Source organism: Electrona antarctica (genome assembly GCF_951216825.1).
Source record: "Electrona antarctica genome assembly, chromosome: 11".
NCBI classification, from domain to species: Eukaryota; Metazoa; Chordata; class Actinopteri; order Myctophiformes; family Myctophidae; genus Electrona; species Electrona antarctica.
The window spans coordinates 34,702,502-34,729,545 of NC_136792.1; the positions used below are offsets into that span (position 1 = coordinate 34,702,502).

Below are 27,044 nucleotides of genomic sequence, written 5' to 3' on the forward strand. Positions count from 1 at the left end.
CGGATGAAAGGAGGGAGTTTTAAATGAACGGTGCCGTGTACGCTTTCATGATGTTATTTATATATAAGCTTTGAAATCTCATTATGTTTGAGCGTGTATGAGCGATTCTCTTACTTAAAAATGAACGTCCGTTATTGCACTGCACGTGTCGTAAATATTAGCACGCCCGTCTCTGGAGTGAAGCATACAGCCGTTCACACAGTTAAGATCGTTAAGCCCCATTTATACTGACATCCCTACGACCGATCTACACATTCGCAGCGCGTTGTGTACGTGGCCCGTCGTGTGCTTGTAGATCGGCTGTGTATGACGAAGCGGAAATTAGGCTCTAGTACTCAGAACAAGAGGGGTACAGATGGAACCAAATGGACTGGAATGAAGTGTGTAATATTGTGTTTTTTGAATGGAGCGCCAACAGCGGCGGCTAATTTCATGAGCTGTTCTGATCTGCTTATATTGACTGTTGATTAAAACACATTAGAGACTGTTGCTTAACACTGCTCCTCATGCTGTTCGACACTAGTCTCTCTCTCTGCCTCTTTGTCTGTCTGTCTGTCTGTCTGTCTGTCTGTCTGTCTCTCTCTCTCTCGCTCTCTCTCTCTCTCTCATTGTCATCTTCCTTCTTCTGTTGTTGCTGTTCTTCCCCATTATCCCCCCTCCGATCTATTTTTGCTGTTGAGTCAATAAGTCAACTTTTTGGTGAACTATTCCTCACTATTCCTGTGTGTGTGTGTGTGTGTGTGTGTGTGTGTGTGTGTGTGTGTGTGTGTGTGTGTGTGTGTGTGTGTGTGTGCGTGTGCGTGTGCGTGTGCGTGCGTGTGCACCGTCTGTCTCATCAGGCTAAACAGCGTCATGGCATCACCCTACAGTGGGATCAGCCCGTTCTGGACCTGTTGGCCGGTGGTTATAACATGCATTATGGAGCGCGCTCCATCAAACATGAGGTACACACACACACACCGGGGGTTCATGGGGTGGGAGTATACCTGGCATCACCTAGCACCTTTCCACCAGATATGACCGTCACACACACACCTTATTTATCAAGAATCAAGAATGTTTTATTTTGTTGCTGTCGGGCAGAAACCTCTTATCTCCATATTCTGTCTGTCTGTCTGTGTGTGTGTGTGTGTGTGTGTGTGTGTGTGTGTGTGTGTGTGTGTGTGTGTGTGTGTGTGTGTGTGTGTGTGTGTGTGTGTGTGTGTGTGTGTGTGTGTGTGTGTGTGTGTGTGTGTGTGTGTGTGTGTGTGTGTGTGTGTGTGTGTGTGTGTCACTCCCCGTCTCTCTTCCTATTTCCTGTCTCTCTACTATCATTAATCATTATCAAAAATCGAGTACCTCGAATAATATAATAATAATAATAAATATATGTACTGTGAGAAACAGATATAGATCATGTCTTAGACAGCTATATTAGCGTATCAATATGCAGCCGTTCCAGAAGTGTGCTGGTGATATGAAATGATTCACCATATCGTCTCTGTCGGGTGGAACCCTCATATTGATACTTTTGTGTGACGCTGCAGTATGATCAAGTAGGACTTGATCTAGGTTTGTTTATGAAAAAACACAAACATTTAGAATTTAGAATATGGAGATTTGTTAACCACTTGAGTATTAAAAAAATAGTGAAAGTAGCAGAACTATCTGTGAGCTTAGATCATAGATCTATTTTTGCTGTTGAGTCAGGAACACTCGCGTCATACTGTAGAGTACAGTACAGTTGTATATACTTTGTTGACCGGAGGCCCCCAGGGGTCTATACTTGGACTGCTCCTCCTACTGAATCTCTTCGCTGAAAATAGCTATCCACAAACGTGTCTGTCTTGTGACAGTCTAGTAACAAATTATTCACAATAGAATGGTATAATAGTAATATATTGATAATAAATAGAACAACATATCGTCGATGTCGGGTGGAAACCTTGTATGTCCAAAATTCATTCATTTACGGCAGTGGTTTTCAATCCTTTTCATATTAAGGTCCATTATTTATTTGGTGTTTGAGTCACGGACGACCATTTGATGAGATTTAGCCTCTCAGACCCAAAACTAATTAAGGGACATTTTGTTATCATTGGATTTTTTCCACAATTCCATGCTGTATTGATGTTGGTACCATTAGGAGAGATAACAGTGTTGTTCAAAATAACAATTATTATGTAGACTTCTTGTAAATTAAGTTTAACAATAATGTGACTCTTGAGAGTGTCAAATGAAACCAAATGGACCCGTAAGAGTCCATTTGGTTTAATTTGACACTCTCAAGAGTTAAAGATCTATAAAGGTCCATTTGGTTACCAACTTTCCATCATTTAGCTGGGGACCACCTGGATCCTCTTCAGGAAAACCACCGATATACAGAGAAAGAGAAAAAAACTTTTCGCCTCGTTCACTGGTTCCCCAGGTGGAGCGGCGGGTCGTCAACCAATTGGCCGCCGCATACGAGCAGGAGCTCCTCCCCAAGGGCTGTACCCTGCGGCTGAGAGTCCAATCGGAGGACGGCCCCGAGGAACTGAACGGGCCCAGTCTGCGCCTGGAGCTCGTAGGAGAGGACAGCTCGGCTCGAACCCTGGACATCCGGCCTCCACTCAGCCCGGACAACTGACACGCCATGACACCCACAGCAACTATTTAGACATAGTACTATATACGCCATGACACCCACAGCAACTATTTAGACATATAGTAGTACTATACACACCATGACACCCACAGCAACTATTTAGACATATATAGTACTATACTTATAATTAAGCCATATGAACACCAACGCACAGGCACAGACGCACCAACACTTTACAGATATGCAACACACAAATAAAAGGGGGTGTAAGTGATTTATTTTTTAGGACCCACCAAATTGATATTTATTTGGCTGCAGACGCCCCCATCTGATAATGGTTTGTGCCAGGGGCTGCCAGAAGAGAGGATTTGTGTTCAAAATAATAATTATTCAACATTTTTCAAATACTTTTAAAATTAAAAATAAGATCTTAGCCTTGGTCATTTTTTAATAACCAATGCCACAATCTAAAATTACACGAATGCTTTCCCAATTTTACTTTTAATGGGTTAAAATAAGTGTCAAATGCGCTTTACGGCTGGACCCCCTATCTTCCAGATGAAAGAAATGTGTTCTTCTGGCCACTGGTGGCATGGCGATAAGGGAAAAACTCCCTCGCTACCACAAGAATGGGGCTTGGATTCAAGTATTTGGCCTCCAAATAGAGGCTATGGAAAGCATACGTTGACAAGAAATGTCTCCATCCATAGCCATATTCTTACACCCCCATTGCACACACACACACAGCTGTACAGTATACGCACAGTACACACTTGTAATTTGCATCACTGTCATTATAACTACATCATCATCATCATCATCATCATCATCATCGTCGTCGTCGTCGTCGTCGTCATCATATGTTGGGTAGCTCATGGAAGGCCATTTTAATGACAATAATCCAATAAAGGTACTTCTATTATGACACATGACTGTCTGTGTTCTCAGTAAACCCATACAGTACAGTACTACTGTACTTCCCCCATTGTTACACTGCCAACATAATGTGAACCAAAGTGACTTCTTCAGCTCCACATTCAGCCAATATGTGATGTCATATTTGATCTCAGTCTAAAGTGACATCAGCATGGAAGACAATGAATCTAAATGACAACATATGCATGTTGTATATAGTATAGTTGGTTTATCAGGTGTGAAGCTAGAGCTACCTCATCTTCATCAGTGTGGTTACAGTGGGTGTGATCCCATTCAACCACAATGACACTGCTAAAGGTTTGGGTTGTGTAGTTGACTTGCCATGATTTAACTGCATAGTGAAACACTTCTCACAGTCTCTCTTTTAACACAACCAAAGCAGATTATTGCCAATATGTAACATTACAAAACCGACACAGCATTTTGTTTTTGTTTGTTTGTTTTTAGAATTATTTGAAGATCCAGATATGCAGATCCTGCTGCAGGCTATATCTTTTTCCTAATTAAATGTGTTAATCGACATCAAGGTGGGTGCGTTTAAAAGAGTGACTTTGGGAGATGTTTCACTGTGCAAATGTATATAAGTCAGTGTAAGACTATTGGAAGATATCTCACCAATATTTGGAGTTACATCATGGCAAGGTACAGTAACTACACAACCCAAACCTATGCCAATGTGTCATTTTGCTGTAACATCAGTGGATGGAATTCACGTTTTGTATTGTCAGTCATAAGGCTTTGTGTTGTACAGAGTTGAATGAGGCAATAGTGAGTGCTTTGTGCTTCGGCACATTGACAATAATACTCTGTCGTAATGTTGTCACCATCCCACTGCAATGTTTTTTGATTGTGGTTTCCAGCATCTCGTAAAATCTGATTTATTGTAGTAAACAACACTGCTTCGGTGGAGGTAGACCAGATGCTTTTTATTTGGATGATTGCTTGCAATAGTGACAGTGAAAGTTAAGCTCATAAACTGTAGACTTATAGTTTATATGAAGATTTGATGTATATTTAGAGCTATGTGACGTGGAATTATTCAAAGGAGTATTTTTGTAATGGTTAAAACATGTCAGGCTGCATAACGCTGACCTTGTAGTACACTGTGATGTAAGCAACACAGCTGTTAATAATGGCTGTGACAAAACTGTGCTAGTGTCTATGTTTGCACATTTGCATAAGTAAATATATCACACCCCTTATTAATTTGATTAGCTGCAGCTGCGTTGCTTACTAACCTGCCATGTTTTTAATCTGCTGTAGTTTTTACTCTGAATTGTAAAACAAACTACAAAACCAGTCAAGGGTTCCATTTCCCTTTAATGAGACAAATTGTATGACACTGTTGTGATCATTGTGGATAAATAATGTTCACATACATTGTCAAATGTACACTGATCTGTGTGCCCAAATAAGTAAAATATATCTCCATGAGGAACATTGTTCATTGTTTCTCATAAATGTCCAAATGTGCATTCATTTATAGTTTGTTTAAAACTAAGTTGATTGTTTAAAGTAAAAGCTCTATATTCTGATGGTAATCATTGCTATAATCATCTCTTCTCTCTTTCATCTATTTTGTGATCGCGCTTTATCAGCTTCAATGTTATAGTGTTTACACTTTTGTCTGCTCACTTTTTGTTTAATTTTACTTGTTCTGTTACTGAACAAAGCTGCTTAAGTCTTAACAAAAAATAAATTATTTCACAGCAGCTTTAGCTGCATCTTATGTTTATTAAAAATGTTGCTCATGCATGGTGGCTTTTAGAGTTCACAAAAATGCACATTTTGTCTTGTGGAGAAAACTTTGATACTGTATATAATATAACAAAGCCATTTTGTTCGTCATGTTTGTGAAGAAAAACAAGTAAAAGTGTTCAGTGGACAATTAGAGTAATGGGTAGTCAAGCTGCCTTGTAAATAGTTTATGTTGACATAATATGAGCAACATTGTTTTGACAGCGTGTTGAAAAAAAACATTTGACAACAAAAGAAAATATTTAATCTCATATGAATGTTTAATACTAAACATCTTGTCGACAAGCGGCAGAACTTAGGACGACCACATTTCTCATTGTTGTGTCTCGACACCCACCATGTTAAATAAAGTCACCACAACCAGAAGGGAATTCCTGTTGTCTTTGTTTGTGTTGTCTGTCACGTCTGATGGATGGTGGGGGGGAGGGTGTGTGTGTGTGTGTGAGAGAGAGAGAGAGAGAGAGAAGTTCCTGGGTGGGAATTCTACAACAATAACACAATGACGCCCATCCCACATCCAGTGACACAACATGACAGAGGAATCTTGCAGGAATGTCTGTGGTGTGTCACAGAACATGAGAAAAGGGCTGTTTCCCCATTTGGATGGCATTGCATAGAAGTGTAGAGGATGTCTTCCCCAGCCACCCTGCTCACACACACACACCAGGCACATCTCCCCTGGTGGGAGGGATTAGCATGCAGCAAAAGACATGTCCTCTGTCGACCCCCCACAACGCACTACACCTGCACCCATAAGAGAGAAGATAGACCTATATTGATCTGGTGGGGAACATTCAGTTGTCATGGTAAATGGTGCATTTATATAGCGCCTTTATCCAAGGCGCTTTACATAGATTGTGCATTACATTCACCCATTCACACACACTGATGGAAGCGGAAACCATGCAAGGTACCAACCAGCACATCAGGAGCAATTAGGGGTTCAGTGTCTTGCTCAAGGACACTTCGACACTAACTCTGGGGGAGCCCGGGTTCGAACTGGCGACCTTGCGGTTACCATACAGAAACTCTACCCCTGAGCCACCGCCGCCATGGCAATACTAGTTATGTAATACAGGACAGATACAGAGATTTACTGTAGGTATACTCATTAGTTGAGAAGATGTGCTATTTGGAAACATCCATATGCCTACTTTTTTTTTTTTACCCCTTTTTCTCCACAATTTTGTCATTATACCAATTGATTCCTCCCCACACACTACAGTGTGAAACTGTCATCTAACCACATGCTTCAAAAACCCGAAGAGAAGAAGAATCACTGCTGTTGTACCTACTGACTCAACAACCAGTGAGGAGGCCCCACCGGGAGGACGTAGAGCCTTCATCCTACTCCTCCCGCTCAATGCCGCCCAGCCTGAAGGTGCAGTGACAATTGCTTCCCTCCCCGAACACGGGGCAATTGTGTTCGTGTAGACGCTCGACAAAGCCGGATTCACCATCCATGGATTTGAACCCACAACCTGTGGGCATATACAACTACAATGATTTCTGTTTTGATTACTGGTTGTATTGATATCAGTGGTTTGTACCTCATAGAAAATGAAAGCAGTACTGTATGTATATTATCAATATGCATATTTTTTTCAAACAACAGGACAGAGCAGCAAGCATTTGTTCTTGTGTGAAATGTTTAGAAGTGCAAGGAAGAGCGCATCTTTTGAAGACATAGTCGCTGTGAATGGGGTCCACTCTATTGCCAAAATATGAAACCTGGAGCTTGGTGACATGATGTGTGTCTCTAGACTGTCATGGAGCTAGAAGGAGGCTTAGTGATAACGTCGGCAGAGTTAGAGGCATCTATGTATGACAGTGATTTGTCAGCGGGCCGTGAGGATATTGCAAGTGGGCCCCCAAATTATTGATAATATATGGCCCACCCATCTGACCACTTAAAGATGGTGATTTTTGTACTTTTTCTGTTCTATGGAGTTAACCTCCATGAGGCTAATAACTGGTGCCTTACCATCAACCCCTGTCGAGTTCCTCCCCATACTGTCTGGCATCCCACCTCCAGAGCTCCGTTGAAACTTTCTGACCTTGAATCTGGCCTGCAAGAGTGCAGATGAGCCAACAAGCCTGATTCCCCTGCCTTCTCAATATACCAACCAGAGACTCCAACACAGACACTTCTCCACTGAGGCTAGGAGACTCCTTACCACGAGCCCTCCACACCCTGGATGAATCCTTGACTGCTGGAACAACCAATGGTCCAATTCAACATCCACGTTGAGGAAGTTCATCAACTCTGGTGTGGAGTGTCCCACTGATCTCTGTGAATGTGGAAAACCACAGACTGTTGAACACATCATCGATGAATGCCCAATCTTCAAATCACCACATGGAGTCAGCAGCTTGATTGAACTGGATGACGATGTGACTTCTTGGCGGATGTCCAAATTGCCTGTGTAGCCCTACATGATCGAACGAACAAGTTAACATTACTCTAATAGACCCCCATACCAGGTGTGGTTATAACTATAAATTTAAAATATGTCTTCCCTGTGCATTTTTGGTTTCTTCCTGAAAGCTGAAAGACTTTGAGTCAAAAGGCCCAATCGAAAATACACCATGATTGTGACATCATAACCCTAACCCCTCCCCATTATCATACAACAACAGCTGTGGGCAAGGCTTAAGTTCAGGTGGTGGTGCTAAGGTGAAAACCAGGTATACTTAATGAACTGGTGGGTGTGGCCACATAAAAACATCCTTTTAACACTTTCTGTACACTTTTTTGAAACAAATCTTCTTCCTAGTATAATCATTGTACCTGATAATCATGTTTTTTTGTTTAGGGGGGGGATCATGGCACTCCATCTTTAAAAATCAGACCCATCTGAAGTGAGTGGTACTGTACTGTACTGTACTGTACTGTACTGTACTGTACTGTACTGTACTGTACTTTACTGTACTGTACTGTACTGTACTGTACTGTACTGTACTGTACTCTCTGTGTGTGTGTGTGCGTGTGGCTAGCATCACTCAAAAAGTTTTTCAAGTGGGCCTGACCAGAAAACAGTACGGTTACCGCTGGTGCACTGTACTAGCCATATACGCTGTCATCTTCTGCTATACTGCTGTGGGGAGTTGAGTCCCTGCACAGCAGAAGAGCCTCTAAAGTGGAGCCGATGGCAGATGACTGCATCTGGACTGTAAGATCAGGTTTTGTTTTGATACCTTGAGGCTCCTCCTGTCTCTAATAACCATGCACACACACATCCACACTTTTATGGTTTTAGGAAGTCTGGTTAGTGTGTGTGTGTGTGTGTGTGTGTGTGTGTGTGTGTGTGTGTGTGTGTGTGTGTGTGTGTGTGTGTGTGTGTGTGTGTGTGTGTGTGTGTGTGTGTGTGTGTGTGTGTGTGTGTGTGTGTGTGTGTGTGTGTGTGTGTGTGTGTGTGTGCGTGCGTGCGTGTGTGTGTGTGTGTATCCGTTTACCCTCCCGGAGGAGGAAGGCAAGATGAAGCAGAGAAGAGGAGGAGAAGGAGAAAGAGGCTCTTAGTCTGTCCGTTAGGCTATTTCTGACTGCTGCCATTTCTCTGATTAGATTACGGAGAAACGGAAACCTTGCCCTCCAGCCTCCTCCCATCTTTTTCGCTCCCTACATTTATTTCTCTCTCTCTCTCTCTCTCGCTCTCTCGCTCTCTCTCTCTCTCCACCTCCACTTATTCCCTCACACTCTATTGCCCTTTCTATCTCACGCCATTTTTCTTCCTCGATTCCTTTTTGTCTCCACCAAGCTGAAGGCATGGGGAGAGAATATGTTTTGCACCCTATCCGTCCCTCTGCCCGTGTGTCCGTCTGTGATTAGCTAATCTCCGGCACAGTTGGCTTAATCGCAGCGAAACTCACACTCCCTGGATGCCAAAGCAGAACCTTTGCCCCAAGTTGTTCACATGGGCCTGTTATAGCACCAACATGAGGCAGATTTTTGCTAAACAACAGTACACCTACAGATTTAGGCGATGACAAGATAAGATTATGAAAATCATGAAAAACAGCAAACTATAGTATGTCGATTTTCCTGGTATTCGACTTCATGATTTTCGACGATAAAAAACAGATGCTGTCGCCTCACAGCTAGAAGGTCCTGGGTTCGATTCCCGCTGGGGACGCTGTGGGCACTGGGGGCGTGTTCCCTCCTCCGCGTCATCAGTGCCCATACCCGAGGCGGGGTTGGTGAAAGGGCCTTTCTGTGTGGAGTTTGCATATTCTCCCCGTGTCCCCTAGGGTAGGTACCCTCACAAAAACATGCCGTAATCCTGGTCTCTAAACTACCTCCCCCTGGCCAGCCGGGGCGCCTGATGGAGGGGAAAGGAACTGGTCGGAATAACGTGTTCCTTCCACGCGCTACGTCCGGCCGGGGAAACTCTCCCCTGTCAGGTGAAAAGAAGCAGCTTGGACTCCTCATGCATAGAAGGAAGCATGAGGTCAGTCCGCTGCCACCCCAGGTTGGCAGAGGAAGTGTAGCGCCCAGGATTACATTAGATAATTGACACAAAAAAAAACAGATCATGATCATGATAAAACGACATACTATAGCCTAGTTCATGGTTTTCTACGACATACTATAATATAGTATGTCGTCATTGTGCCTTTTATTTTCTTGATTTTCTTACTGTAAATTGTCAAAACTTTAAAAAGAAACATCTCAGTCTTATTAAAAATGCTATCAATTATGGGGATCCTTAATAAAATCAAAATCAAATTTCCCCTGCCGCCCCCCTTAGATCTCCACATATGGACCTGGTCTTACTGGTCTAGTTTTTGTTTACTTTATAGATCCACATCATAGTTTCGTGGACCATATAGCTGGTATTAACAATTCACTGGCCATCCAGTGTGGTGCCTGCCGTGCCAGGCCTTCGGCAGGGCGCACATGCAGGTGGAAGGTGGTGAATGATGACGACCTGCATGGCGCTCGCCAGCACTCAGCAGGCCTCGCTCACAACTCTGATACCTCGCGAGCGCCCATTATCATATCTGTCCCTGCTCTTAACGGAGTATTTTCATCCGTGTCTCTCTCTTCTCCTCTCATCTCCTCTCTCTCGCTCCCCAACCCCCCCCCCCCCCCCCCCCCCCCCCCCAATCTCTCTCTGTCCATTGTGGTCCCTTAGGACAGGGTGCAATCGATTTCCACACCATTACCTCCCTCCGTTTGGCTTTTAGGAGATGACATTGGTGCTGCGCTCCACAGTCCAGGCCGACATGCAATATTTAGCTGCCAAACCATATCTTGAGCTTATTTTTGATTGGCATTTTTAATTAGTATTAGCCCGGGATGCTTTAGGTCAGTGGTTATCAAAGTGGGGTGGGGCTTCCAGAGGGGGGGCTTCCAGAGGGGGGGCTTCCAGAGGGTCCTCAGCTAAATGATTCATAGTCAGGAACTAGGGATGTCCCGATCAAGTTTTTTTGCTCCCGATCCGATTCCGATCATTTGATTTTGAGAATCTGCCGATACCAATTTTTCCGATCCGATATTTATATTTTTATAAAACCGGTATGTTATATCACAATAGTACAATATCTAAAATCACAGACAATATCCAGTCTAATATCATGAAATGGATATAATATTGATACTATGTTTGTTTTGCTCCCGATCATTTTAAAATTACGTGATCAGCCCTGATTACCTATCACGTTATCAGATTGGGGCAACCCTATCAGGAACCTAATGGACTCAGAGAGTGTTATACAATGACTAATAATGGTCCATTTGCTATATTATTGATAACGTATTGATAGGAATCAAATTGACCCAATGTACATGTACATGCCCCAGACATAATGTACAAGTTCACCCTCTGGACATGATGCTAGTATGTCGCTGGACTTATAGTGAGAGAGTCCAGCAGGGGTTGTGTCCCATTTGTCTTGTCTTTGGTATGATCCGGGGCAGGACGGGAATTGAACCCTGACCTCCCAATCTCAGGGCGAACACTCTAACCACAACTTAAGGCCGCACTGGCCTGGTTTACATTTACAAAATCACACTCGTGTGAAGTGAGGGGCGCCTGGTAATGTTTGTTTAAAGTGCTCTAAACAAACATTAAAAGTCCATAGACTTGGCTGCAATGGGGGAATGGTGGTGCAGTCGGTAGCGCTGTCACCTCACAGCTAGAAGGTCCTGGGTTCAATTCCCACTGGGGACACCGTGGGCACTGCATGCGGGCGTGTTCCCATACCATGTGGGGTTGGCAAAAGAGCCTTGTCTGCAGTTTGTATGTTCTCCCGGTGTCGTGTCCCCTATAGGGCAGGGTTAGCCAACATTGACACAGTGAATGACGATCACTGGCATAAGTGTGAGAGAGAATTTTTTTCCTTTTGAAACAACATTAGAACGAAAAAAACATTGCATGGATGCACATGGGAAGTATCCTCAGTGATGTATCCCAAGGTCATCGCAACATCATACCCCTCACTCAGGTGACCCAGCCGGGGTGATCAAGTCCCGACTTACGTCCCAGTAGCTACCCTCGGGAAAGACCAGGGCCACAATCCGGAACTACTCTGCCGGGACTGGGAGGTAGATCAATCTGGCGTGTGGAAGGACTATAGGCTGGGGTGCTGCAGGCTCCACCTGGCCAACGGTGGTTCTGCAGGCTCCACCTGGCCAACGGTGGTGCTGCAGGCTCCACCTGGCCAACGGTGGTTCTGCAGGCTCCACCTGGCCAACGGTGGTTCTGCAGGCTCCACCTGGCCAACGGTGGTTCTGCATGGCTCCACCTGGCCAACGGTGGTTCTGCAGGCTCCACCTGGCCAACGGTGGTTCTGCAGGCTCCACCTGGCCAACGGTGGTGCTGCAGGCTCCACCTGGCCAACGGTGGTTCTGCAGGCTCCACCTGGCCAACGGTGGTTCTGCATGGCTCCACCTGGCCAACGGTGGTTCTGCATGGCTCCACCTGGCCAACGGTGGTTCTGCATGGCTCCACCTGGCCAACGGTGGTTCTGCAGGCTCCACCTGGCCAACGGTGGTTCTGCAGGCTCCACCTGGCCAACGGTGGTGCTGCAGGCTCCACCTGGCCAACGGTGGTTCTGCAGGCTCCACCTGGCCAACGGTGGTTCTGCAGGCTCCACCTGGCCAACGGTGGTTCTGCAGGCTCCACCTGGCCAACGGTGGTGCTGCAGGCTCAACTTACGGAAGACACAGGCTGGGGCACCAACCCATACTGCTCCCGGGTGCCGTCTACATTCCGGCTATGTCACCCGTCTCTCCGGTGGTCACCAGACTATTCTTGGTTGTCACGTAGTCTATTCCGGCCATAGCCACTTGCCCAAATGTGCCCAAATGTGATGACCTCATCACATTTGTGATGACCTCATGATGTGATGACGGCTATGGTGCAAAACTAATGCTTGGAATGGATTCGGAATCCCTATAGTTTGACACGTCACATGCAACTTAAAGCAAATTTTAATTTAGAATTGTTTGCCTTATTGTCCATGCCTTAACAGGTTGTTAAGGGTGGCCATATGGATTTGGGGCTCTCACGAATTGTGCCCACATTTTTGCAAGGGGCGTGGGGGCTCAATTAGTTTTTTATTCCTTCATAGAATCCACTGAGAAACGGACCTTTGCTCTCCGTGGTCACAGAAGTATCAATATTACCCAACTATAGCGACCCTCAAAAATGTATACCATTACAGGTCTGTAGGCTATAACTGTAAAAATGGAAACAACTCGACCCTTATGGGCCCATTTGGTTCCATGTGTACACTATCAGAGTGATGGGGGACCATGGCCTATAAAAGCATACAGAAATGGGGGTCTTTTAAAATGAACACACTGCTTTAGGTTTGCTGTGTAATATTTGGGATGGGAGGGGTCAGGGGTGATGACGCACCTGCACCACGCACTGTATAACCGCAAGACTCGGCTTGCGCGTGTCAGACAGACAGTCCCCCCGGGGAGCGAGGCTCATTAGCATAAAAGCGAAATAAAAGGACCTGCAAACCGAAAGGGGGGAGAACATGGAAACACACACACACACACACACACACACACACACACACACACACACACACACACACACACACACACACACACACACACACACACACACACACACACACACACCAGCCTGTGCCGTGTATTCTTTTAAAGAAAAGGAACAAATCCATTCTGCCTAATTCGAACCTTGCTCAGGGACAGCTCGCGTGGCAGATTGCAGGCTAATTAGTTTAGGGGGAATTTAATTCAATTAACTTTCCACAGCTCCGCGCGCCCCTGCCGCTGGGCCTGCTTTCAGAGCGCGGGGCCAGAGCTCCAGATCTAATTAGCGTGTTTGGAGAAGAAGCTCTCCATGCGCGCGCGACCCCCCCTTATTGCTGCCTTGCCTTCTCCACTCCAGCTGTGGTGCGCGAACGCATGAGCACGCGCGTGCGTGCGTGTGTGTGTGTGTGTGTGTGTGTGTGTGTGTGTGTGTGTGTGTGTGTGTGTGTGTGTGTGTGTGTGTGTGTGTGTGTGTGTGTGTGTGTGTGTGTGTGTGTGTTTTCGGGACCTGGTTTTTATCCAAAAAGCTTGTTTTATTTTTATGTTTTGTGTGTAAGCAACATGCCTGTATCCATTAGGATAATCTGGTGTGGTAGTGCATTGTGTACTGATGTGCACAGCATATTAAAACAATAGCTTTGCATCATGGTTTGGAGGTTTATGGATTCCACAATGTGGACAACCATGGGCTGCATGATGCTATAGGGTATAGGCATAGTGCGGCTTATATGAATCCATTTAATTAATGGTTTCCTATATTACTTTGGAGTTAGATAGGCCTACACTACAGTCCAAGCAATTAGGCCAATTAGAAATGTCGCGGGGCAGTTTAGCAAACAATCAGGCTATAATATTAGGCTATGAGCATAATGATCACTGAACAATTGCATTTCAGCCAAAGTAACTTCCATTATCGTTCGTCTCATATCATCACATAGCTTATCAACAATTTAACTGAACTTGTATCCAATAACAAATCAGTGCTGAGCTATTTTATAAACATTTTCTTCTGTAGGCTAAATGGCATGTCCATAATAGTGGTTAAAAGGGCTCAAACACGCAGGTTTTCCTGATCACTTTCAACTAAACGTCTCTTGGTTACTGGTGTTTTTCGTGTCAGATGCAGTCGCGTCCTGGCGGCTCTAACCGGGTTAGACGCGGGCCATCGCCTGGAGGCGCAGCGTCACGGTACATTTAGGTAATTCGGGATTGAAATGCGCACCGATGGGACCCCGGGCTCGTGCGTCGCGCCCACCGCCTCCCATCCATCCATCACCAGATAAATCAAATGCACGCGCCGAGCCGCCAAGCTGTGTTGGTGGAGAAACGTTAACGGACGGGATGTGTTGTAGTTCTTTTAGCTCGCTCTCGTCCTGCAGGGAAGAGAATATATTAGCACAAGTGATGAAATGACACATTTTAGTGTCACAGGTAGAAACGGAGTATAGGCCTATGGCTCACTGTCTGCTCGGGGCAGTTTATATAGCGTCGATATCCTTCCTATCTGAAAGTTATAATGCTGCTGTAATTATTCATAATACCAGCCGCGTAGAATAGTATAGGCCTAATATAAATTAAAATTCAATTAAACTTGTAAGGGCTTCATGGCATGGCAAACATAATAAAACAATCACAAAAGAATCCGAGTGTGCAACGTGTGTGTGTGTGTGTGTGTGTGTGTGTGTGTGTGTGTGTGTGTGTGTGTGTGTGTGTGTGTGTGTGTGTGTGTGTGTGCGTGTGTGCGTGCGTGCGTGCGTGCGCGTTCATAAAGAAAATAACCGCCTTTGCTCTAAAGTAATTCCACTAAAATGTCCTCTTCGAGTGGCTAATAATAGTTACCGATAATAAAACAATGTCAAACTTAGTCAATGTGAGGACGCAAAGGGGAAGTGTTTGTCTTAAACGCATGATTAAAATGAATCCCAAGACCCAGGGCCTAACTAAATCTAATTTAGGCCTGTGAGTGCATGGGTTCTTCGGTTAGCCTAAATCACAGACCTTCAAATGTAATATTTTTCAACGTCAAGATTTTTTAGTAGCCTATAAACTACTATAATGGAGGGAAAAAATGCGTTTCTCATGTATACATATATATAATTTAAATATATATAGGTTTAATCTTTTATCCAATATTCTCACATTTTATATTTAAATAGCTGCATGGCCAATTTCTAAAATCGTTAAAACATGAGAATATTTCGGTTACAAATAATGCCCTTGCATACTTTTATCATAATTAATATAAAGCATGATCAAAACCTATACACTATAGCTAAATGTGATCAAACAGGCCTGAGACCCTATAATGATTAAATCGTTAAACTTAAAACATTAGCTTGGATGTTTATCACCAAACACTCTTCTGAGAGGTTGTAATGGTTATAAAAACCTATAGATCTAGATTCTAGATTCCACCCCCCCCCCCCCCCCCCCCCCCCCACACACACACACACACACACACACACACACACACACACACACACACACACACACACACACACACACACACACACACACACACACACACACACACACACACACACACACACACACACACACACACGGACCAGTTGTGAGTTGGTTTATTTCAGAACCTGGGACAGCTCCCGCTGCACCACAGTTCGGCTTGAGGGCCATATTGTTTAGTTTTCCCATTGATAAGGTTACTCTCCCAAATCCAATTAAATACGCCCTTTATCTGTACGACTACTGTATTTCCTCGTGTTTTGGGCCAATTCATTTGAATTATGGAGTGAATTAAGCATTCTAAAGGGAAATAATCTAGACAACACTCATTTGATGGATCTGTTTCCTATTCTATTAGCTGTCGTGGGTTGGGCCGACGTTTCCCCAGAATGTGGTTTAGTTGAGGACAGAAAGCAGGCTTACATCACATCACATCAGACAGACATGTAGGATGGATAGAAACAGCTTTGAGCATCACAGACATGATGTAGGCTATAGGGGATAGAAACAGGCTTCTTTTAACGGGCGGAACGGCTCGTCCCATCCGTTAAAAAGCTGTTTCTAACTACCCTCGCATGTTGTTTGTGATGTATATAGGCCTGCTTTCTGTCGGCGCTATTCAGGAGAACGTGATGGATGGGCCAGGTTTTCTGTTTGATTGACGGTTTGACTCGTGTGTTTTTCCCCCTTCGGGTCATCGCACCGCTGCGTGCCACGGGACAGGGGGTGTGGGGGGCAGGGGGCACATGACGGGACAGGGGGTGTGGGGGGCAGCGGGGCACATGACGGCCGGGTGGGTCTCCCGTGGAGCACCGCTGCGTGCCACGGGACAGGGGGTGTGGGGGGCAGCGGGGCACATGACGGCCGGGTGGGTCTCCCGTGGAGCTATTCTGTCAACCAAAACATTTGTATCCTATTTTTTACTAATCCCTCACCGGCTCACCCCTCCTCTCTCTATATCATTCAGACCCATCTATCTATCTATCTATCTATCTATCTATCAATCTATCTATCTATCTATCTATCTAGCACGCACGCACGCACGCACGCACGCACGCACGTACGCACGCACGCACGCACACACACACACACACACGCACACACACACACACACACACACACACACACACACACACACACACACACACACACACACACACACACACACACACACACACACAGCGCCATGTTGCTTCATTAGAGCCATTATGCCTTCCCCAGCCTGTCTAGCTTCTCATGCTGCATGGTTGGTGAGACCGGGTCCTCCTCGTGTTCTGAACCGCCAGAGAGAGAGAGAGACGCCATGCAGGTTCTTTGGTCATGTCTACACGGGAGGAGGAGGAGGAGGAGGAGAGTACCATCTATCGGAAACAATTACTATCAGAGGAACGACGGCAGGAGAGGAGGGCGAATCTTGGGGATTCAATTAAGATTTCTGCGTGCAGATGATCACATGCTCACCCACTTCTATAAAAAATAAACGCTCAAAGAGCGATCAAGTGGTTGTGCATAGTGCATAGATTATATGCACTATGCACAACCACTTGATTTAAACGAAAACTCTCTGGCGTGTGTGTTCTTCTATGCCATAGAAGAACACACACGCCATGGCAGAGAGTTTTCGTTTAAATACAATATATACGCATAGTGATGATTGTCCACATCATGCTGTCCAACATCAAAAGTTGTAGAACGTCATATGAGCTCTTGCCTATTCAGTATACTATATAGAGGCCATATGGGTTGTTTTCAAGCAGCGAAATGCAAATATTCAAAAAATGCAGAAAATGCAAATTTGCCAAGACTAAAAGAAAAACATACTAATTCGTATTCGTATAGCCAATTAGCAGACATGATACACTAATTAGCACTTAGTTAACTCATTCAGTCATGGGGGACATCTTTGTAGACCTATAATAGGCCTAGTAGGCCTAGTAGGCTACCGAAGAGCGTATAGCTACTTTCACATATATTTTATGTGAAAGTGAATAATGCCTTAAAAATAAAAGCGCAATTAAAAATGTATTTAAATTAACAGATATTTGAAAAGGGGTGCTTTATTGCGATTTAGCAATTTACTTTCCCTCTGGATGGGACAAATATATGAACCATTTAATGGCCTTTTAGCGTCAGTAGCGTGAGGTACCAGTTCGTCCCGACCCTAACCCAGGCTAATCCCTCGTTGTGTCACTCTCTCCGCGGGGTCTTGACTTGAGGAGCCTCTTGTGGCTATTGTCCTCCTTTCTGTTGACTCAGACCCCATGAATGTAAAGGATCCCAGCTACTGTTTCCGTTAAATCTCCCATGAATTTCAGTCCAAAGTTAAACCCTTCAGTGGTGAAGTCCCCCGCGAGGGAGCCCTATGGGGCGGATTAGCGGAGGTTGAGAAAAGGGACGGGCCTCCCCCTTTGAAGGGATTAAGTTTAGAGAGCAGAGGATCGCTTCTGGTTGCTCGTTTTTTGAGGAGGAAGAAGAAACAGTCGACGGGGCTGGAGACGAGTTTAACTTGAAAACTGTTTAAGTTTCTCGGTAAGTCGGTAAACTCACCTCTGAACCCGCCAGACGGGAGCTGCCTCCTCCTCATCATGGGTGACACAACAGAGAGTGTCGCCTGGGAGCTTTTGGTTCTGACTGACGGACATGCAAACTGAACGTAGCCTACACTGTGCAAGACGGTGGAATATCAAGCTGCCTATAGCCACTTTCCTTTTCTGCTCGAGGGTTAATATATCCACTTGTTACTGTGATATAATGGAGATGGCCTATATGTGCAAGTGCAACTGCAAGGCCTCTATACTTAGCCTGGCTAATAAACCAGACCGAATCAGCCGTTGGCAAAAATAAATTGCCTGCTGGCACACGACAGTGTGATTTGAGTCTCGCATGCAGACTCTATAGCCTACGAGTAGAGTTGGTCATGTCCTCTAGGCCTACTGAGTAGAGGATTCTGATTTAATCATTTAAGGGATGGAACATGACCCCATAAGTGGGAACGGTATAGACAATGGGCCTATTTGCACCTCTGGCTATATGTAGATATGAAATCGGTGCTATCAGGTGAAGCAGGTGCAGCCTGCAGGCCCAGGGTCCACACCTGACCAAAGACACAACAACTTTGCAAGTGATTCATCCAAAATAAAATAGACCAGATGACCACAGATAAGGAAACAGGCTCATGCAGATTTGAAGCAGACATTTCATTTATCGAGTCTGACATTTTCTTATGCGTATCTTACGTAGGCTATCTAAATGTCAGACTCGATAAAAAATAAATCTATACTTGAACCAGTCAATTATATTTACAATCATAAACTTTAGATTCGAAACTTCGTAGGCTTTGAAAGACCTATAGTAAAGTCGGCCCGGACTCCGGTCCGGAGACAAGTCCCAAATCTGAAGTCGAATTTTAAACAGTTATACCTTAATTTTACGACACAATTGCTTATTTTCTCCTCTATATCGAGGCCTTGTATCCGTATCCTCCTCGGTATAGTTTTATCTGTCCAGCGCCAGCTGCAACCATGCCATATTGACTGTATACAGTAGATAAGACTGGGTCAGAACAACAGTGCGGATGTTGTATATTCTCTAATGGATCTCCCATCGAACCAGAAGCATCCACACAGTAAACACTTCAAGCTTTGAGTAATAGTTATACATCGTTTAATTCAGTTATGGGTATATTATATGCGCAATTAAGGTGTGTGTGTGTGTGTGTGTGTGTGTGTGTGTGTGTGTGTGTGTGTGTGTGTGTGTGTGTGTGTGTGTGTGTGTGTGTGTGTGTGTGTGTGTGTGTGTGTGTGTGTGTGTGTGTGCGCGCGCGCGTGCGTGCGCGCGCGTGGGGTCAAGCGAAGATGAAAGTCCACAGCCCCATTATTGTGCATACGTGCGCTCCCACACGCACACACATGCGCGCGGCTGCACGAGTCTTGTAGACCTATATATTTGTCGGAATTTATTAAAACAGTAAAATCCTCAGGGAAATACAAATGGAATGGAACGAAATAGGGGACCATTTGGTGTGTGTGTGTGTGTGTGTGTGTGTGTGTGTGTGTGTGTGTGTGTGTGTGTGTGTGTGTGTGTGTGTGTGTGTGTGTGTGTGTGTGTGTGTGTGTGTGTGTGTGTGTGTGTGTGTGTGTGTGTGTGTGTTTGCGTGCCGTGGGGATATGACTGTATGACACTGAACAATACGTTTAAACCAATTTATGAGGCGTCAATGCGTTTATGGTTATCCTGTCCTATAGTTGACTGTCTCGTTGTGTGAGGTGGATGGATTCATGGTTCTCTCCTACATCACATCACTCTGGTGGACATGACATGCTGATGTCCCTGAAAGTGATCGAATCGAATCAAAATATAGTGGTTGTCAAAGTGGGGTCCGGGGACCCTCGGGGTTCCTTGAGTTGGTTCCAAATGGACCCTTTATACCCTAACTCTGAGGGTGTCATTTGGTTGTAAAATTAAACCAAATGGACCCTACCTACAGGGTCCATTTGGTTCCATGTGTACACTCTCAGATCTTCTATAGCACCACTTCTTAACAATTAACGCAATACTGACAATCCATAATTAAATATATTGAAATTGACTAAGTGAATCAACACGTCAGCACAATATTAGCACGACACATTAGGCTACAGTGCTGCACTAAACTAGTGAATCAATTAGCCTTACAATAATAACTTTATAGGACCTTTCAACTAGCTAGCTCCCAATGCACGCCTCCATGTAAAGTTATACCGTAAATCAAAATCCATTCGTTTTTGTATTTGTTTGTTTTTTCAATTATCACTTTGAGTGATAATATAAAACAAATGGGAAATACAAAAGTGAAATAGTGATAATTGTGTGGCTGTGGGTCATACACCAAGTTCCTGACGTGTCGAAATCAAATATGATTATATTTTTGGCTGTGTCATCATGCATGGGGTCTAAAGCAATTATACAAAATTGCCAAAGCGTTGACAGCTGTAGGTAGCATAATAGTAGGCTATGCAACACAGAGCAGAGCTAGTTCAATGCAGCCCTCATGGTGACCCTCATCAGACCCAAGACATCAAGCCCCCCAAAATAGGCCTACATATCAATTTCGGTGGTCCTTTAATGTTTAACCACTGACCTATAAATTCTCTATTCAGTCTCGGCTAATGTCGCTTGCCGACCAGAACAGAACAGATCTCAGTGGTGTAAACTAAGTATACACATTTACTCAAATACTGTCTTAAATACAGTTTTGAGGTAGATCTATTTCCAATTTTCAGTAGGCAACTTTTATACTTCCAGTCTACCACATCCACACCATCTCAGAGGCAATTATTGTAGCCTATACCTACTTTTACTCCACTACACGTATTTGAAAACTTTAGTTACAAGTTACTTTGTATATTTTAATAATGATTACAAAGCTTACATTAATTAACCACAGCAGCCCTATACAAATTTCGGGCATTTGCATTGTGAGCTTAGATCTGATATTTTCAAAATACTTTTATACATTTGAAAACATGAAATGGGACATTCTGCATAACGAGCACTTTCTACTTTTGGTAGGCCTACTGTAAAGTACATTTTGATGCCAATACTTTTGTAGCCTACTTTTACTCAAGTACATTTTGAACTCCGGACTTTTGCTTGTAACCAAGTAGGCCTATATATAGGCTATTTCTACATTGCAGTAGGCCTATTGGTACTTTTACTTAAGTAAAACATGTGAGTACTTTTTCCACCACTGACAGTTGACTGGGGTCCGGTACCATGCATGCTCCGAAGCGCATGGGCGGTGCGCGCGGCCGTGGGAGGAGCCAGCTCACGCTCGGTTCCCACCAATAGACTGACGAGGCATTGTCATGGAAACAAGACCACCGCCTTCGCCATTGTCTCGTGCTACGCCAAGTTGTATAAACACATGTAGCGAGCCTCAGTGCGCTACAGTCAAACCACACAGTCAGCAACACACTCACACACACACACACACAGTCACAACTCGAGAGGGAATCGAACCTGGAAGGGAGGACAATTACAAAAAACAACAACAACTGGCGAGAGAATAACACTCGGACGATCGAGAAACGGGGGAATTATCGGGATATTTTTTATTTTTCAAGAAAGCGAGAATTAAGAGCCTTCTGACCGTGACTGTCTCCAAAAGTCGCACGGGACGCACAGCCACCGGTCCCCTTCCTTCCTTGGAGATAAATAATCAGAAGAACCGACCGGCTTGTGTTTTTGAACTGTACTCAACCTACAGTTTCTCCACAATACTATAGCCTACATGTTTAAGATGGATTACTCCTACCTGAACTCCTACGACTCGTGCATGGCGGCGATGGAAGCGTCGGCCTATGCGGACTTCAGCTCGTGCAGCCAAGCCAGCTCGTTCCAGTACAACCCCATCCGCTCCGGGCCCTTCTCCAACCCGGGATGCGCGCCTCTCAGCTCGGCCAACTGCACGCTGGGCGCCCTGCGTGAGCACCAGCAGACACCCTACTCCACAGGTCAGCATCATTCTATAGTCTACTTTATTATTATTTCAAAACATATCAAAACAGTTTAAAATAACATTCCCAGAAAAAGCTTTTTTTCCGGTGAATTAAAAACAAATTTAATTATTTCAAAGAAAAATCAAAGAAATCACATAAATTGCTGCTTCGCGCCGCGTTGTGAGCTTGTAGATCGGCTAATTTCACTATAGTTTGAGTCCCGGGCAGACTTTTTATACTTCATCGTCTATGAATAATATAGTCTTGATTGATCCAAGGCTAATTTCCATTCTACAGCTATTCTTCTTTCTATTCTGATTATATGCATTCTTTTTTTTGCTGCTCTTGTCTTCATTTCTATAGCTTTATTTAATAACTTGTAGGCTATTTCAAGCATGAAGGTCAGTTGAATTTTCATGCATTTTCCATCTCCCTTCTCTATATGCGAATACAACCATCTTGTATTTACAATACACATATTGTATTGTATATTCCAGGCCTAACTCTTTATTTAAAATAGCCTATTAGGCCTATATATAGGCTTTCTGTATATTTTGGTACAACATGTTTGGTTCGCGGGTTCCATTATTCAAACGATGTGCCTAATTGATTTAGTGATAACATGCATTTTAGTGTCAGTGTCGATGGAAATTAAATTACTGCGAAATTTATCGAAAGGGGCGAATAATCTTTCATGGCTCAATTCAATTAGCTGTCAACTGTCAAGTAAATCGCAGCGATGCTATCCGTCTGAGGATTGAACATTTAAACGCAGTAATAATGATGAAGTATAGGCATATACAGTCAGTGGAACTGGCGTTTCTATATGAATGGAATCTCAATGCTAGGATATGGTTAATTTAAACACATTCCATACATTTAAATATAGTTAAATTAGTTTAACACGAATTGCAATGAATTAAAAAAGGGATGTCTCTGTTTAATCATCTTGCATAAGCACACCTGTTGATTGATAGTGTCTTCTACAGTGAGACAGAATAGACATGAAGCACTGACGGTTGACACTTAAGCTATACATTTGTATAATCGTTTAATAAATAGCCTACATTTCACGTTTTCCGTGAAGAGAAACAATGTCTCTTATTTAAATCCACATTGGCTTCTGCTATTTTTATTTCCCCCCCCATGTTGGATTCAAATTGAAGATACACAAATAGGCCTAATAAGATCCTTAGATCCTGTACTTGAGTATTGAAATTATATGTCTAACATAAACATATACATACACAACAAACATATATATTATGTTTAATTATCTTCTTTTTTTCCCATCGAAACACCACCACGCACATGCAGCGTGCACTTCCACCGGAGATGGAGATTCTATAGCACGCATGCTCTGAATGTATTAATGTTTTACCGTTTTAAACTCCTAATAGGCTGTATGGATTAAATATAATGCATTTCTTTGCATTCACACAAAAATATCCCCCATATATGCCTATTTTTTTTTAAATGTTTTTAAATACAAATCACTCAAATCTCACCTAATTATTAGTATAGGCAATATAGTTAGACTACTATGTTACGGCTTTAGTTTGTCTGAAATTCGATTAAATAAATACAAGATAATGAAGGACCAAATGAACCCAAAGAGGCCTATGATATAAGGCTTTTGAATACAACGAACTATACATATTTCTAAAATACATCTAAAATAATGCGTTTACATTTCCTCCTCACAGTTCCGTACAAGTTCTTCTCGGACCCGTCGGGTCTGAACGAGAAGCGCAAGCAGCGTCGCATCAGGACCACGTTCACCAGCTCGCAGCTCAAGGAGCTGGAGCGCGTGTTCGCGGAGACGCACTACCCCGACATCTACACCAGGGAGGAGCTGGCGCTCAAGATCGACCTGACGGAGGCCCGGGTACAGGTGAGAACAATAGGGCTCTAATATCTATACCCGGCCTATACTGCAGTGGTTCTCAGCCAGTGGTCCTTGACGGGGTGGTCCCCTGCAGGCTATAGCTAAATGATGGAGAGTTCGTATAACCAAATTGACCCTTATCTTTAACTCTTGAGAGTGTAAATTAAACCAAATTGACCCTTACGGCTCTCAAGAGAGTTGAGTGAGACGAATAACCATCTAAGTATAAGTCCATCATTTATACTGACCCCTCCCCAAAAAGGCCTATCTGCCCTCACACCTTATCCATGATTTATACATTATGGATAATTAGTATGGAATTATATGGTTATTCGTCTTATTGTTAAACATCTGCATTACTTACGGTAGGCCTAAGATAAGCATACACAATTAGAGAATGTAGAAGAATTGTTATTTTGATCAACTTTGTCTGTTTATCTCTCCTATACCTACATCAATCAATACAGCTCGTATACGAGCTTGTATATCTGCTATTTTTGAATAGCCAAAGTATAAACCAATGGTTAAAGTGGATAAAATCTAAAATGAGTCTGACAAAGATACTTTCCCAGTCTTAATGGGTTAAACCTCATAAGGTTAAGTCCCTCAGGGCTCTATGCTGGTGTCTTTTCAGTTTTCTGTTATGGTGGCAAAAGCTTTATTACGATATACTTCATAATACTACTTTTTAAAAAAAAGTAGGTACGTAGCAAATAGCTAAACCTAATAATTCAATATTTCAATCGTTCTTTCAAAGAGAAGCTGATATTTGACAGTTTGTAGCGGTCGACAGTACTTGCGCGCTCTGCTTGCGCACTAGTATAGCCATTTATGGCCTACTTGTGTGCAACAAGCAAGTAGGCACTCGGCAGAGTGCAGTTCTAGTTATTATTATTATTATTTTACTGAAGTAAAAGCAATACCACAATGTAGAAATAATCTGTAAGTATATGCTCAATGCTTTACCAAAAGTGACTCATAATATAATTGGTCATATTATTGGATTGTATTGTATTGTTTAAATCTGCAATGTAACTATAACTATAAGGCTGTCAAATATTGTAATATTGTAATATAATGTAGTGGAGCAAAAAGTAAAATATGTGCCTCTGAGATATAGAAGTATTATACTGGAAATACTCAAGTAAAGTAATAGTAGGCCAACCTCAAAATTGTACTTAAGTACAGTACTTGAGTAAATCTACTTTGTTACTTTCCACCAAATCCCCCTGGAAGAAACAGTGTGTGTGTGCATATAATCACATCGTGTGAAATTGCTCCACATGTTTCATAGGCAGAATAATATATTTGATTAATTCCAGACAGTGACAGTTTGGTGTCGATATGAGAGCAAATCAAGTTTACTTTTCTTTCATATCCATTCTCTGCTCTGTTTGGTTTCAATTACAGCCCTTAATGGATCTTGTTGAAACATCAAGTTAAACGATCTTTTCTCCTCGTCTTCAACTAATTAATTTAGCCCTGTGTGAGTGCAATGAACACAATCAATTTATATACTGGGCTTCATGTTGAAATATTCCAATCAAAGCTGAAATCCATAAGTTGTAGGCCTCCCCGGCCACGATTCAAACCCCAGTCTCCTAATTTCCTCGCCAAATTTCTATACCACTGTAAGAGGGAGGGCATCCCTGGTCGAGCAGAGATACTGCTTCAGGACCCCCAAGTGACACCAGGGTCTAAAATGTGTCAAAGGAAGAGTAGGGAGACATACTCAAATTAAATATAGTATTTAATTGATTCCAATACATTCAGGATTGCAGCTTTAAATGACCCTGTTGTGTCTCCACATATGTATACTATTACTCACTCTCTCTCTCTCTCGCTCTCTCTCTGTTCCACAGGTGTGGTTTCAGAACAGACGGGCCAAGTTCCGTAAGCAGGTATGCCGAGATAAAGTAGCATGTATAACTATAAAAATATCTGCCTATCTGTTGGCCAGGTATAGTAGTGACTCATCACAACCACAACCAAAATGGTGCACCCCCCGAATTTGCATACCAAAGGTGCGAGGTTTGCAAGCCCTATTATGTTAGTTCTTCTGTACACCCTAAATTATTATTCTCCCCACCCATATTTTCTGCACACTCTCCAACCCCCCTCTCACTCTCTATGATTTTATTTCCAACATAACTTTATCGTTATTTTGAATTTCGAATTTGAATTAAATTTAGATTTTTTTTTTCATGTGGAGGAGCGAGCAGCCAATGCCAAGTCTGGACCCAACGGTTCGGGTGGCGGCGGCGGTTGCGCCGGGAGCGGAGCCAACAGCAGCGGCAGTGGGAAGAAGAGCGGAGAGCCGCGAGGCTCCTCCTCGGACGATGACGAGTCCAAAGAGTCCACCTGCAGCCCCACGCCCGACAGCACTGCCTCCCTGCCCGGCTCGCACAATGGCAACATGGGCAGCCCCGCCAGCCTGAGCCCCAGCCCCGCCCCCAGCGGCTACGCCGTGAACCCCTCCAGCTCCCCGGTGCTCCAGGGCCTGAAGCCCCCCAGCTGGCCCAGCCTGGGGCCCTCCAACCCGGCCATGGCCCAGCCCGCCACCCAGACTCAGGAGATCCTGAAGGCCTGGCAGCCGGCGGACAGTATGACCGGGCCCTTCGCCGGCGTCCTGTCCTCCTTCCACAGAAAACCCAACCCCACGCTCAAGACGAACCTCTTCTGAAGCCGCCCACCACCCCCTAAAACCCACCTCTCCAAGGCCGGGGACAGACGGACGGAGGCGAACGTTTCTGTTGTCTGTTGCCAGAGTGGTAAAGAGGAGCGGGGAAGAGACATGTTCATTCACGATTATAACCCTGAAGTCGCCGTCATAGTCTCCTTAGTTCAGTGAGGTCCCTGGTTTTGGCCTCTGCTCTCCGATTTAAACAACTGTCACGGTTAAATTCCAGGAAGGCCTTGCTGGTGGCATAATGGGAC

The 27,044-nt window shown here is 43.9% G+C and overlaps 2 protein-coding genes across 3 annotated transcripts in view; both read left to right on the forward strand.

The window, feature by feature from the left end:
• Positions 1-5,620, forward strand: part of clpb (ClpB family mitochondrial disaggregase) — a 54,177-nt gene extending 48,557 nt beyond the window's left edge. The window contains exons 15-17 of one of the 2 annotated variants that reach the window (XM_079514831.1): positions 840-944; positions 2,408-2,643; positions 2,690-5,620. In XM_079514831.1, coding sequence (XP_079370957.1) covers positions 840-944; positions 2,408-2,608 — 306 coding nt within the window. In that variant the 3' untranslated portion in view covers positions 2,609-2,643; positions 2,690-5,620. Of the gene's footprint in view, positions 1-839; positions 945-2,407 lie in introns of both variants that reach the window. The other variant, XM_079514830.1, reaches the window with a different exon arrangement.
• A 16,391-nt stretch (positions 5,621-22,011) lies between these two features.
• phox2a (paired like homeobox 2A) lies at positions 22,012-26,790 on the forward strand (the record flags this gene model as incomplete). Its single annotated transcript, XM_079514038.1, has 4 exons — positions 22,012-22,234; positions 23,926-24,113; positions 25,970-26,008; positions 26,320-26,790. 4 exons carry the CDS (start codon positions 22,012-22,014, stop codon positions 26,788-26,790), a joined length of 921 nt encoding a protein of 306 aa, XP_079370164.1.
• Between the last annotated feature and the right edge of the window lie 254 nt (positions 26,791-27,044).